General features: G+C 36.7%; 1 protein-coding gene across 1 annotated transcript in view; it reads right to left on the reverse strand.

Moving 5' to 3' along the window:
• OSMR (oncostatin M receptor) overlaps positions 1-14,556 on the reverse strand; it is a 67,940-nt gene that overhangs the window by 41,620 nt on the left and 11,764 nt on the right. Inside the window, exons 2-3 of the mRNA XM_074282622.1 lie at positions 10,692-10,779; positions 4,356-4,528 (exon numbers count right to left, since the gene is read on the reverse strand). Coding sequence (XP_074138723.1) covers positions 4,356-4,528; positions 10,692-10,764 — 246 coding nt within the window. The 5' untranslated portion in view covers positions 10,765-10,779. The remainder of the gene's footprint in view (positions 1-4,355; positions 4,529-10,691; positions 10,780-14,556) is intronic.

The raw sequence follows: 14,556 nt of genomic DNA on the forward strand, positions 1-14,556 counted from the left end.
TGTACTGTTCTTCTTTAAAATATATTGTTCTCTGTGAGAAGGTTTCTTGGGGAGGTTCTGGAGGTAGCCTTTGTTTCAGTTCAGTTAGATAATCACCTTAAATTCAGCCAGGAGTTAAAGTCCAAATCCTTTATTTTCTCTTTCAAAGTCTTGAATCTTTTCCTTGGGCCTGGTTAGCTTTCTTAGAGATCTATTTCTCTTCTTGGTTCCAAGAGCTCTTGCCACTACTCCTTTGTCTCTGCCAGCTTCAGCCCCTTGTCCTCCCAATGTCTCCAGCCAGCACAAATGTGGAAATTGGAATGAGTCTGACTCCTCCTCTAAGTGAGTGGGCTTATGGGCTTCTGACTTGTGAATCTCCCGAAGTCCATCCTAGTTGAGGCTTCTAGCTTATATATGCTCTCTAAAGGTGTGAATATGTGAACTAATGTGTGAACTCCTTTAAAGGTGAGAACTAAGTACATAAGCATTAGTACCTTGTTTCAAGTTCTGGCCTATAACATCTGCTTTCTTTTGATTTAGAACAAAACATGATCATGACCTCCCTAACTTCTCAAGGAGGTGAGAACCCCCAAAAAGGTGATCATGCTTTCCCTGATTGCTCAAAAAAGGAGTGAAAACACCATAAAAAGAAGAGGGGCAGCTAGGTGGCGCAGTGAATAGAGCACCAGCTCTGCATTCAGGAGGATCCGAGTTCAAATCTGGTCTTGGACACTTAACACTTCCTAGCTGTGTGACCCTGGGCAAGTCACTTAGCCCCAGCCTCAGAAAAGAAAAAAAAAAAAAAAAAAGGAGGGGGTCAGACCCTCCCTGACTTCTCAGGAAGGGATCTGAAAACACCAAAGAAAATGGGAAATCAAATCAGATTAGCGGGTTTCTGAAGGAGCTGACTTGAAACAGGTATACATAAATCCATCTATATGGGAGGTATTACATAAATTACATAAGCACATAGTAACATAACACAGGCTCATAGTGTTGTAACAAATAACATGAATCAACATGAGGAATTACATACGTCCATAAGTCCTAGAAATAGTCCAAAAGGAATCCATTGTCTATTACTTCATATGTGTAGGGAATCCAATAATTCCTGCAAGTTTTGAAGTCCTGCAACAGTCTTCTTTTGTGTTAGGAAATCCAATGATTCCTGCTGGTTTTTAAGTCCTGTAACAGTCTCATTATCAGCCATGTTCTTTCAGTGTCAGATGTTTCTTAGATCTTCCTTGTTTTGAGGTTTTTCTCCTTTTCTGTTCTCTCCAGGTGCTCATTGCCACCTATCTGTTTCCTTCTCCATCTGTTTCCTTCCTTGTCTGTAAAAATACAAGCAAACCCTCTCTCCAAGGCAGTTAACCTATTTAGTCCCTTCTATTTACCACTTTCTAAATCTCTCCTTATCATCTAGCAATTACATCTGAACTGTTAGCACTGAGCACTGCCCTTCTGTTGGGTTAAAAAAAAGCCTGTATTCTCCCTTGTAATACCTTTCTCCTATTTGATTGCTTTTTGGCTGATAAACCATGTAATCCATTCCTGCCATGTGATTGTTTTTTGGCTGATAGATCACATCAGGGTCCTGACGTTCTAAAGACTCTCTGGGTGTAAACTCAGCTGCCATCATGCCCCACCTGTCTTTTGTATGATATCTTGGGGCTGGGCTCTGCCTCTCATTTTCTTGGGTCAATCTACATTCTGAGGCCCAGTGGAAGCCCTTGTGGCATTTTGGACATAGGGTTTTAGGTCTTCTCTCAGCCTGTATTTTCACTCTATCTCCATATCTACACTGAGCTCTTAGATGTCCAACTTTTCCACACTGAAAACATCAATGGGTTTCTCCAGAAGTCCCTTGCCAAGAGGGATCTTGTCTTCCTATGTTCATCATAGTTTGGATATAATAAGCATTTGTGCCCACTATGGCACAGTGTCTTAAGATCTCCTCTAAAGGAGCATCTTTGTATAGTCCCCATATGATTATTTTGCAAACCTCATTGGCATTTTCCTTAGCCAGATGTCTTGTCATTATTTCTGTAGCTACATTTTCTCCAATGATTCTTGTGACAACTATTTGCAAATGTCCCACAAAATCTACAAAGGGTTCATTGGGACCTTGCTCTATTTTTGTGAAGGCTTTACCTTCATCTTTTTCTGGGAGAGAACCCCAAGCTTTTGTTGCAGCAGCAATGATCTGTTCATAAACTGTTATGGGGTAATTAATCTGTGCTAAATTCTCTCCATACTGACTATCACTTGCTATTGGTCAAAAGTGACTTGTACATTAGCTCCTGTTTGCCTATTGCGTCTGGCTTGAATCCTACATAATTCATGTTATTCTGAAAGCCACAAAAAGTTTTGTCCAGGTTCTAAACATGTCCTTGCTATGGATTTTCAATCACTCGGGGTTAAGATTTCACAAGACAAATTATCTAGTAACATTTTAACACAAGATGATGTAGCCCCATAAAGAGGGCAATCTTTTTTCAAATCCTTAACATTTTCCAGCTTAAAAGGAATGTATCTTCTCCTTTTTGACCTGAAGAATCAAGCTCTTCAATCACAGGGTATGCATTTATAAAATCAGATACATCCTGTCCTTCATTTTTTGTCTTGACCAGTGCTTTTTGTAATCTTGTCACAGGCTGCTTAATAGGTGATTCTGTTTGTGTCACTGCCTCTCCCTCTCTTTCTTCTCCCTCCACCCATAAAGGGTTAATTGAGGGGATAAGCTCTGGGAATAATCTAATTTCTCCTGATGTGAAGCTTTACACTCAAAATTGTACTTAACTCCATTCTTATTTGATTCTTCATCCTTTTCACCTAGTTCAGTTGGATCTTCTCCCTCCTACTCTTTCTTCTTTTTCCTTAGTCTAACACTTATATAATTTCTTAAAGCCAGTTGTATTAAATTGTATGTATGAAGTATATCTTTGGAAATTGAGTTTGGATTGGAATTGTAGTATTCACCTAGTTGCTCTCCTACTACTGGATTCAATTTTTTTTCCTTAGAGAACCAAAGAGATGTGTACTGTATAGTTTTTAAAAGTTAAGTGATCTCCTTCCAGATTACAAATAAACCTTGATTTTTTATCAGTCTGACCAAGTTTTCGACACATTTTCCTTAAACTGGAAAAGCAGGCTGTTTTCTAAACATCTGTCCCATTTTAACTGAAGCACTAGTTTAGCCCTTTAACAAAGTTTCTTTGTCTGGAAGGTTCTTGGTCCCACGTTCAGGCACCAAAATGTACTGTTCTTCTTTAAAATATATTTGTTCTCTATGAGAAGGTTTCTTGGGGAGGTTCTGGAGGTAGCCTTTGTTTCAGTTCAGTTCAATAATCACCTTAAATTCAACCAGAAGTTAAAGTCCAAATCCTTTATTTTCTCCTTCAAAGTCTTGAATCTTTTCCTTGGGCCTGGTTAGCTTTCTTAGAGGTCTATTTCTCTTCTTGGTTCCAAGAGCTCTTGCCACTACTCCTTTGTCTCTGCCAGCTTCAGCCCCTTGTCCTCCCAATGTCTCCAGCCAGCACAGAGATGGAAGTTGGAATGAATCTGACTCCTCCTCTAAGTGAGTGGGCTTATGGGCTTCTGACTTGTGAATCTCCTGAAGTCCATCCTAGTTGAGGCTTCTAGCTTATATATGCTCTCTAAAAATGTGAATGTGTGAATTAACGTGTGAACTCCTTTAAAGGTGAGAACTAAGTATATAAGCATTAGCACCTTGTTTCAAGTTCTGGCCCATAACAACTACCTATGCCTTTTTGCCTTATAGAACTTTGAGTGTTCAAGAATTTTACCATAACAGAAGTCAAGCTCATAGGCTCATAACTTACAAGCTCTACCTTTTTTTTATAAAAATCAAGACAATGTTTGTCCTACTATCTTTTCCTCTTCTCTGTATTTTCCCAAAGATCTTTTCCCTTATCCATGAAAGCATCTCTTAACAACGCACATGTTGACTTTATCTGAACCACCCTTTTAAAGTTCTTAATGGAATTCCTCTATTTCTTTATTACCTGCAACAGATGTTGATATTTAAAATGCAATTCCCTTCCTACTATTTAGGTTTTTTGGTTTGTTTGTTTGAAACAAATACTGGTGATGAGCACTGCAAGAGAAAATAATCAAGCATCTAAAAGACAGTTCTTGTCTTTAAGTATTATAAGAGAAGACAAAATCTGCCAACTCTTTCACTTTTTTTTTTGTCAAGAGATTCTGTGAGTCATCCTTTCATTTAGCTGAAACTTCCTTCATTCCTATGGTTTCATTTATAGTGAGAATGTCAACATTAATGTAAATTGTACAAAACATATCAGAGTGTTTCTCCTCCCCCCAGGAGAGAAAAAATACCATTTAAAAATACTTACATTCTCAACAGTGTTGGAAAATGTAGTTCTTCTGATATCTATTTGGAAAATCATTTTTAAATTCAAAGTATAAGCATGTGGTTTTACAGTCCATTCTATATCCAAGCACTGATCATTAGAACGGATAAAAACATTAATAGATTCAGTAGGAAATACTAAATAATCAGATGATCCTGAAAGACAGAATTGAATTATGGAAAATATCATTAGTCGGGCATATATAAATAGCTGCATAATTTAAATTGTAAGTCAATCAGTTGATCATTAAATATTTATTGAGTGTTTCCCAAAGTGTGGTATATGTACCCCCAGGGGTATGGGAAGAGTTTGGTAGGGGTACGCATTGCACCAGAGTTTGGTGGGGAAATGCACTGCACCATGCTTAGCTGCACCTAATTCTACATTTTCATGAGTCAAGTCAAGACAATCTTGTGAGGTGGTGTGACACGGTGTGAATATACCGAAATTTGTTACAAAGACAACTTACTTCATTAATAGTTAGTGGCTTCTCCAGGCGCCTCTGTATTTTTAGCTTTTGTGCAATTTTTATTATAGGAAAGGTTTGTTATGTGCTTTAGTAAGTCCCACTGATTTTGATTATTTTTATATAGAAGGATGAAATTGTTTGTGCTAAGATAACAGATCATCATAATTTCGTTCCCTGATTGTTAATTTTAATTTGAGATGCGTCCAATAATCTGGTTTTTTTTTATTTAATGTCTACAAATGCTGAAAAAGCAGCTTCACATAAATATGTAGTTGGAAAAGGCAAGCTGTATTTCCGAACTTTTTCTGTTAAAACAGGATACACATGTTGCATTTGTAACCAGAAAGATGTTAAAGTACACTCCTTATGTTTATTTTTCAAGAATCTGTCTGAAGCCAATTCCAACTATTGCTCTTCTTCCGCATGTGACAAACCTTCTGGCATGGATTTATATGAATAATTTTATTTTTCATTTATTATTATTTTGTGTATGTACCAAAAAAAGAAAAAATAAATATATTTTGATTGTTATTAAAATACATCCTTTTAGAACGAGGGGTACTCAGCGTTACGAAAATTATAGAAGGGGTACACATATGTCAAAAGTTTGGGAAACACTGTAAGATACTGTGCTGAGTCCTAGAAATACAAAAAAAGGAAAGGAAGTCCCTGACCTTAAGGAGCTTGCAATTTAATGAAGGAAGACAATATATGAAAGGAAATTGAAAAAATGGGAGGGAACAGTGACTGATGGTATGTATAATAAATTTGAACTGAAACTTCTAAGTCCAGCCTATTTAGTGTATATTGTGTTAAACCTCATTTGTAAAAGTTATTTAAAATATTTTACTTGTTTTCTTGTTTACAAATTTAGTATTTTCTTCTTGTTTTCTTCTTTACAAATTTATTGGACTGTACTTGCAGCTTAAGGCTACCAAGGAAACAATGCACTGAAACTTTCAAAAAAGGAGAAAAAAACAATTAAATTTATCTTTTTTACTACTACTTTTTTTAAAAAGTATTTTATTTTTCACTAAATTGTATTTTATTTTTTCCAATCACATATAAAGATAATCTTCAACATTCATTTTTGTAAAATTTTGAGTTTCAAAATTTTCTCCCTCCTTTTCCTCCCTCTACTCTTCCCAAGACAGCAAGCAATCTGATAAAGGTTATACATGTGCAATCATCTCAACCATATTTCCACATTAGTCATGTTATGAAAGAACCAAAAGAACAAAAGGGAAAAACCATGAGAAAGAAAAAACAAATATTGAAAACACTTTTTAAAAATCTCTATTCAGACTCCACAGTTCATCTTCTGGATGAGGACAGCATTTTCCATGCTTTTGGAATCTTTTGGAATTGTTTTGAATCATTGAGCAATCAGATTTATTTCAAGGTTATGTGTCCAACACCAAGCAATGCAAAAATTAAAAAAATTTCTTATAAAATAACATGATCATAAATATTCCTTAAGACCTTACAGCTACATCAGTCAAGATGCCGTAGTACAGTTATATATTACCCTGAAAGAAAAGTTTTCTTTTCCTAAAGAAAACCAGTAACTGGATAGGCTAATGATTTTTATAAAAGCAGCTTATACAAACTTCAATGATCTGATCATAAACACCAACTTAATGTTTTTAGCCAAGTGCTTTTATCCTATTAAAATCTTCAGTCAGACAAATAGTTGTGAATCCTCAGACTTGTGATTGGTGCTGAAGAAAGAGATTGGTTAATATAAAGGAGAGCTTTCACTGGGAAGAAGTCTCTAATTTTTTGGCTAAGTCCACATTCTAGCACTCATCCTCTCACAAAACCCAGGCATCATGCCAAAAAAAAATTGTCTACCAAAACTGCAATTAAAATTCAAGTGGTGACCTCTCTACAAAAATAAAGACACTCTTCCCCTGTGCAATAGCAAAGAACCACATTTCCCCTGCCCTCAGAGTTTCATGGTCAGCGTGACCAGTGAAAAATAGAGCCAGAATATTGTGGTGCTCAAGTTTCTCCTAAAGCTTATCAGAGGCTAGCGGACAAGTATTTGCAAGCCTACAGAATAAAATGACTTCCTGGCAAGGGGCTGAACCCTGGGATGTCTCAGGAACTACTAGATTTGAGGGCTCAACCCCATTTCATTCTCCATAGTGTCTTTCATTCAGCAAGCATTAATTAAGAAGGGCATATTAAGAAAGAAGGTATTCTAGAATAAATACATTTCATCATTTGGTCCTGAGAAAATACCCATTTTAAGTGCTAATGGAAGGAAGACATAATGAAGACAAGAGGATAATAAAAACACGTGGGGTCTCTAGCAGAAGCATCTAATTGGCTTTCCACTTAGGATCCCCCAGAATAGAAGGTATTAATTGTTACTGAAGCTGAAAATTTCTAGTAGGGGGAGGGCAGGGAAAGGGTGACATCTCAAAAATAAAAAAATAAAAATAAATAAAAATTATGTTCTAGAGCTTATCTAAAGATGGGCTGGGTTCAGAAAATTATACTTTTTGTATTTTAATAGTTTTATGATTGAATGATTTGCACAGGTCAATCAGAAATAAACTAAAATATAATAAACTTATTAAGGAAAAAATGTTAAGTAGTTGGGGAGAGTTTGAAAAAGGAGATACACTCAATCAACTCCACCCCTCAAATATGGAGTAATCATTCTCTCCCCCAATAACATTATCATACAGATACCCAGGCTGGACCCTGGATTAGATTCCTATGTTCACAGCTGCTCATAGCATATATGGCCAGGGCAGTGCTGTACATGTATGTTAACAGCTGATCATTAGCATTGTCTAATATGTAATCGTCTTGAATGTTTCAAGTATCAAAACCATTCAAGAAAGTTCTTATATGAACTTTTCAGCTACATTCAGGAATTGGAAACTAGATAGTAATAACTTCAGTAAAGATATAGATGATCACAATTACTATTTGGATGCTGTTACAGTCTAACATAAGATTTCCTGGACCCATTTTTTTTTTTGTTTGTTTAACAAACTCTCTTGGTTCTATTCATCTTCCCTCTCTCTTCTCCTCCCCCCCCAACATTTTCCCCTTTCACCTGTCCACCTTAGCCCTACACCCTTCCTCTCCCAACTTCCCTTTCTTTTTTTCAGAATCTTCTGTATTGGAAACTGCTAGACTTGATGATAATTGGCCCCTTCCAAGCCTATGTGATCAGAGGTAGGAAATCGTTTCAATGCTCCCATGCTCTGAGTCAGATTTGGGAGAACATGATAATTCATTCAACATGAACCAATCAAGTCAGACATATATCACAGGTAACAAAGGTTTGCCACTTATTATGTGAAATAGCTCACGGGCTCAACCAAAACTGACAAAGCAAGGCAGAATCTTAATTACTTAAGCTATGTGATTTTTTTTTTGGGGTGTGACTTTTAAAGTCTCTTGGAAGAGAAAGAACTAAGGTGTTATGGGCCAGAACTCTGTAACTTGAAACAAGGATTCTTACAAGGTGTTAAGTCAGTGGAATTGATAGTCAAGACAATGGTTATCTAGTTTAGCATGGTGCTTAATAGTTCTCTAGTTCAGTACATGTATTTAGTACTTAGTTCCACAAGATTCACACCTATGATAATGGAGTATATAACAGCCAGCAAGGACTGAATGAGACTCATTCCACCTTCAGTCAGGCTCCTGGTGGCTGACATCCTGTTTCCCCCACTGAAACCAAGACTCCCAAAGGCCTTTAAGAAAGCTAACCGGGCCCCCAGGAAAGGAGACAAGACTTTGAAAGAGATGTGTCCTGGTGCTTACTGAACTGAAAAGCAGGCTGTCGCCAGAGACCCCAAGAAAACTGACCAGAAAACATTACACTAGGGCAAGGTCCAGGAAGTAGTTTAGTTGTCTAAAAATCTGCTAATCAAGCTAGGCTCAGAGGTTGGAGTCAGGATGGATGGATTAGCAACGATCTCAGGCTTCACAGCTTCCAAATTTGCTTTTGATTTCTACTCCATATTATCACTTCATATGGTGCCTTTCTTTATACTTCAATTTCACTTCCTTAATTGTTAGTTTCCTCATCCATAAAATGGGTATGAGAATTGCTACAGGGGAAAGAATGTAACCTTAGACAACTTACTATATACCTCACTGGGCCTAGTTTTGTCCTCTGTGAAATTATGCTGTAAAAAAATGAGGGAAAATATGATTTTAAAAGGATTTGGAAAGACTTAAGTGAAGGGATGCAAAGTGTAGCACACACAACTAGAAGAATTATTTATAATTCCAATACAAGGAAAATGAGCAATTCTGAGGATTTTAAATATAAGTATGAAAAATGAAATCTATGTAACAACATTGTAAAAGATGACTTTGAAAGCCGTAAAAACTCTTTTCAACACACTGTCCATTCCTGATTCCAGAGAACTAACAATGACACATACTATCCCTTATATAAAGGTGTTAGATTTAGGGTACAGGGTGAGACCCACATTTATGTATATGTATATGTGTATGTTTGTGTTTAGTCACTAAAGGAATTTGTTTTGTTTAAGTATGTATATTTGTTATATGATGTTTTCATCTTCAATGGAATACAAAATAGGAGGAGGAAAAATTCTGTTCATTTCCTTTTTTATGGAGAAATTGGGGGAGTGGTGCAGATTTGAAATGTTACATGCATTTCCAGATAAAGCTATTTTTATTAGTGTTATTTATGATTTTTAATTTATTACAAGCGAGCTCTCATGAATTGTGAGGAAATCTGTAAATGTCATGTAAAAATGAAACGCGTCAATAAAATTGGAAGTGCATCAATTAAAAAAGGAAAATAAAGAGGTTGAGGGAAAATGAAATAAAAAAAAAAGAATGGGACTAAATGAACTCTAAGATTTCTCCCAGCTCTAAAACTAATTTACTTTGATGCCATTTGTACTATTTATCTTAACTCCTAGAATGGTGAGGATAAAATACGATGATCTCTCTCCCTCCCTCTCCCTCCCTTCTTTCTTCTCTCCCTCCCTCCCTGTCCCTCTCTTCTTCTCTCCCTCCTTCTTTCTCTCCCTCTCCCTCTTTTATTTCCCTTTTACCTCCCTCTCTTCTTTCTTCTTTCCCTCCTTCCTTTCATTCCTCCTTCTCTTCTTTTCCTCCTTCCTCCCTCCATTTCTCTCTCTCTGTCTCTTCCTCTCCCCCTCTCTCCCTCCTTCTTTCCCTCCTTCTCCCTCTTTTATTTCCTTTTCCCTCCCTCTCTTCTTTCTTTCTTCTTTTCCTTCTTTCTTCTTTCCCTCCTTCCTTCCATCCCACCCTCTCTTCTTTTCTTCCCTCCCTCCCTCCATTCTCTCTCTCTCTCTCTCTCTCTCTCTCTCTCTCTCTCTCTCTCTCTCTCTCTCTCTCTCTCTCTCTCTCTCTCTCTCTCTCTCTCTGTCTCTCTCTTCCTCTCCCTCCCTCTCTCTGTGTATGTGTGTGTGTATGTAAATCTATCTATCATCTATTTACACTTTTCATACAAACATAAAGCTCTTTACAAACATTACCTCTAAGGACAATAATTATGATTACTGACAATACTAATGAGTAACATATGAAAAAAGTTGCAACTCAATAGAATTACATCATTGAATAGAAAGAAGTACGAAGCAGATGGATTCATGGTGAAGCAAACAGTGATAGAATCTGTCCATCCTCATGAGAGAATTTCGAAAGTGAACCATAATGATCTCAGACTTTCTAAAGCCAACAAAAATAATGTGACAGAATTAAAAAAAAAATTATCAATAAACAATCTGCATTAGGTACCAAATTTCCTATATTTGCCTTTTAATCTCAGTATCTTTCTCATTTTTTAAAGTTAAATCTTCATTTCATGTCCTTACCTGTACTTTTACATGTACTAAAATGCGTCAGTGCCAACAGAAATACTGTCCAAAGAGTCAGGAAGAGAGCCATTGGTTATTTTTCTACCTGAAAAAGACAAATTTTGAAAAAAAAGGAAAAAATTTTTTAGTGGAAAGGATAAAAGTAGAGGCATATTTGTAGGATTACATATTTAGAAGGGACCTTACAGACCATCTAATCCAACCTCCTCATTCCACAGATAAGGAAATCGGAGGGGGGGCAGGGATGTTCTGACAAGCCCCAAACCTGAGTAGAAGTGGGATTTTAATCCTAGTTGTCTAGCTCCAGAATCAGTAGTCTTCCCACATGCTACACTGACCCCCTTGACCTTTTTGTCCTAAAAGAGTCAAAGCTGGTGAAGGGAAATAATTTAAAAAGAGGCAAAAGGAGTATTTTAGATTTTGAAACTCTAGTGGCTTCCATATACCTCTAAGATCAAATATAAAATCCTATTTGTCATTAAAACCTCTTCATAACCTGCTCCTTTCTTATTTTTGCAGCTTTTTGGGGAAAAAAATCAGCTTATTATTTCCTATTCTCTCTCTCTCTCTCTCTCTCTCTCTCTCTCTCTCTCTCTCTCTCTCTCTCTCTCTCTCTCTCTCTCTCTCTCTCTCTCACACACACACACACACACACACACATACACACACACACAAGCATTTTTTTAAAAAACAAAAAATAATTCTTGTATTATGCAAGGAGAAAGAGAAGCAGAGAAAAAGAGGGAGAGGAGCAAGGGAGAGAGAGGGAAGGAAGGAAGGAAGGATGGAACAAACAAATGAATGAAGGAAGGAAAGAAGGAAGGAACGAAGGAAGAGAAGGAGGAAGGGAGAAACTAAGGAAGAAAGGGAGGGAGAGAAGAGGAGAGGTACTTCAACTTGCACTCTGAATTCATCCCTTCTCTATCTAGTGATAAATAGTTTGTTTCATCATGAGTCCCTTAGAATTATGATTGGTCATTTTGTTGAACACAATTTCTAAGTCTTTAAGGGTTGATTGTCTTTATAATATCATTATCAAATAAATTGCTCTCCTTGTTCTACTCACTTCACTTTGCATCAGTTCAAACAAGTCTTCCCCAGTTTTTCTGAAGCCATCACCTTTTTCCTCTCTTATAGCACAAGATTATTCTATCACATTCATATACCATAACTTGTTCAGCCTCTCCTTAGTTGGTGAGCATCTTTTCATTTTCCAATTCTTTGCTACTATAGAGAGAACTCTTAACAGTCTTCTTTCATCCTTCTCTCTCATCAAATTCTTCAATCAAGCGATATGACTAACTTCACCTCTAAAGCATTTTCACTAACCTATGCCTCCCTAATTTTCTTCCAGACCCAGCTAAAATCCTACCTTCCAAAAGAAACTTTTGTTGATTTCTCCTAACACTAGTGCCAGCCTACTGTTGACTCTTCATTTTATCCTGGATATAGCTTGTTTGTACATAGTGGTTTGCATTTTCTTTTCCCCATTACAATGTTTTTCTTTGTATCCCAACACTAGACAACGTGTCTAGCATGTAATAGGTGCTTATTAGACTCTTATCAACTGACTGATGTGAAAGGGTTGGAGAATAACCTCAAAAAAATTAAATGTAAAATCAACAGCTTTTAAAAGGCTAAGTTAAAGGCTAAGTTAAAAGGCTTTTTTCCCCCTCCATGCCTCAGGATATTATCTATATAAATAAGCATTGTTTATTAAAAAACAAGGGTTTCCATTCTTTAAGACCACTTTCTATATTTTAGACAGATTACAGACTTTAGATGTTCCATCTAAAAGGGACCTTGTAGGTCATCAAATTCAACTCTTCCATTCTGCAGACAGGAGACTGAAGTCTTTAGATGTAAAGAACTAGTAAGTGGTAGAACAATATTCAAACCCAGGTCTCCTGGCTATAAGTCCACTTCTGTTTCTACTACACTGTGTTATTCCTAGTTTCTTGTCTTTTAAGATAAAGTTGGGGGAGTTAGGAAATGGGGAGAGGAGTACTTTATAGCCAATGATTTCTAAGAATACCTTCTGATTCCAGGACCTGTATTCCGCTTTCCCACTTAGTGAGAATCACTTCCAGATCTTGGGACCCTTAGCATTCTTCAAAGCTCAGTTCAAGGGTCAGCTCTGTAAGAGCTCTTTCCTAATATTCCTAGTTGTTAGGTCCTATTTCCAATTGCTTTGTATTTATTTGGTATAGATCTTATATTTATTAGTGCAAGAGGAGCCCCTAATTAACTGATAACTTCCCTTGATGAGATTATAGGTCATGTACCTTTGACAGATTGGCATCTTGCTGAGAGAAAGCAGAGAATTCCTCTCTGATGAGCACTGTGCAAGAGTATCCTGGTAAATGTTTAACAGCTAGCTCTCAAACAAAACAAAACAAAACAAAAAACCCAAAAAAAACATGTAAACCTGACACTCTTTTTAAGCTTAATATGCATTATTAACATTTTCTCTATCACTCTCTTAAGTCTGGACAATCAATAAAATAACAAATCAAGCCCTGATTTGTAGTTTGCCAACTTCTGAAGTATAAATGCTCCTATTGAAAATTTAACAATCATGTCTTGGGAGCTGGTTCTAGATAGTACTAAGCCATACATGGTTCCATGTGATAGGCAGAGAGATAAATAACAACTAAGAGTAAGAGGGTATTATTAAATCTTATTAGAAGCCTTTACCCATGGTTTATAAAAGTAAGATTAATCCTTTCTTCAGAATTTCTCCATTCTTTCTAACCCTAGAGCAGTCATGTGATTTGCAGGAGAAGGATATGGTAAGAGGGAGTTCTTTACCTCTAGCTACTGCCTGCATACTCTATTTTTTTTGTTTCCTCCCATTTCTAGGCACAGAGCAGAAACTCCTGAGACTTAAGTGTCCTCAAAAGTGTCACATCACATAAGCTTAGTCTCAATAAGGAGACTGCAGGAAGGGAAGGGGATACTTTTCATAACCATAAATAGGGGGAGGATTCTTAGCTAAGCATGAGATAGAGATAATTATAGATTAAATGGCTAATTCCAATTATGTAAAATTTTGAAATGCTTTTGCCCAAGCAAAATCAGTGTAGTTGGAGGTGAAGTTGACTGAGAAAAAAATCTTTGCAGCAAATATCTCTGTCAAAAGTCTAATATTAAAAACATATAGGGAATTACTATGTGTGTGTATATGTGTGTGTATAAAGAAGTGTCATCCCAATAGGTAAGTAAAAAGTCAATGGATATGAACAATTTTCAAATGAAAAAGTGATGATTGATGGTAGTCCTTGAAGCACAAGAAATACATCATCTGGTTCCTGCCTAGTGACCCTGCTTCCATGGATTTGTAATGGACAATCCCTTCCCCCAACTTTGAGCATGTGTAAGTATCACATGTGGTAAAATCTTTTACCTGGTGTTCATACAGAATTTATTATGCGTACAAAAAATTCAAGCTGATTTCTCATTTTTTTCCCTAGTGGATTTCCAGTGAGGAGAACTGTTGGAAGGTTCCAGATGAGAGAGGAGCAAAGCTGCCTTATCTCCCACCTGGCTACCATGTGTCCCTGAGTACATGGTTGTTATTTCTTTGATTTTGCTCTTTTTAAAAATTTTAGTTGAATATCAATTGCTTCTTTTTCTAAGAGGACCCATGATATCATGGGTGATGTCTGGACTCCAGGATGAATTGTATATAAATGAGTCAAAATTCCATAAAGGCATCAATCTTAAAGTCAAGATGACTGTTGATGGCAGTGGATGACCTTGGCATCTTCAATGCATGACCAGTCTCTAAGCACTTAACAGAACCTGTTTCAGCTATCTTCATAGTCACTGGAAGAATTGTTCTTATTGGTCCATTACACTG

Source organism: Sminthopsis crassicaudata, chromosome 1, assembly GCF_048593235.1.
Source record: "Sminthopsis crassicaudata isolate SCR6 chromosome 1, ASM4859323v1, whole genome shotgun sequence".
In the NCBI taxonomy this organism is placed as follows: Eukaryota; Metazoa; Chordata; class Mammalia; order Dasyuromorphia; family Dasyuridae; genus Sminthopsis; species Sminthopsis crassicaudata.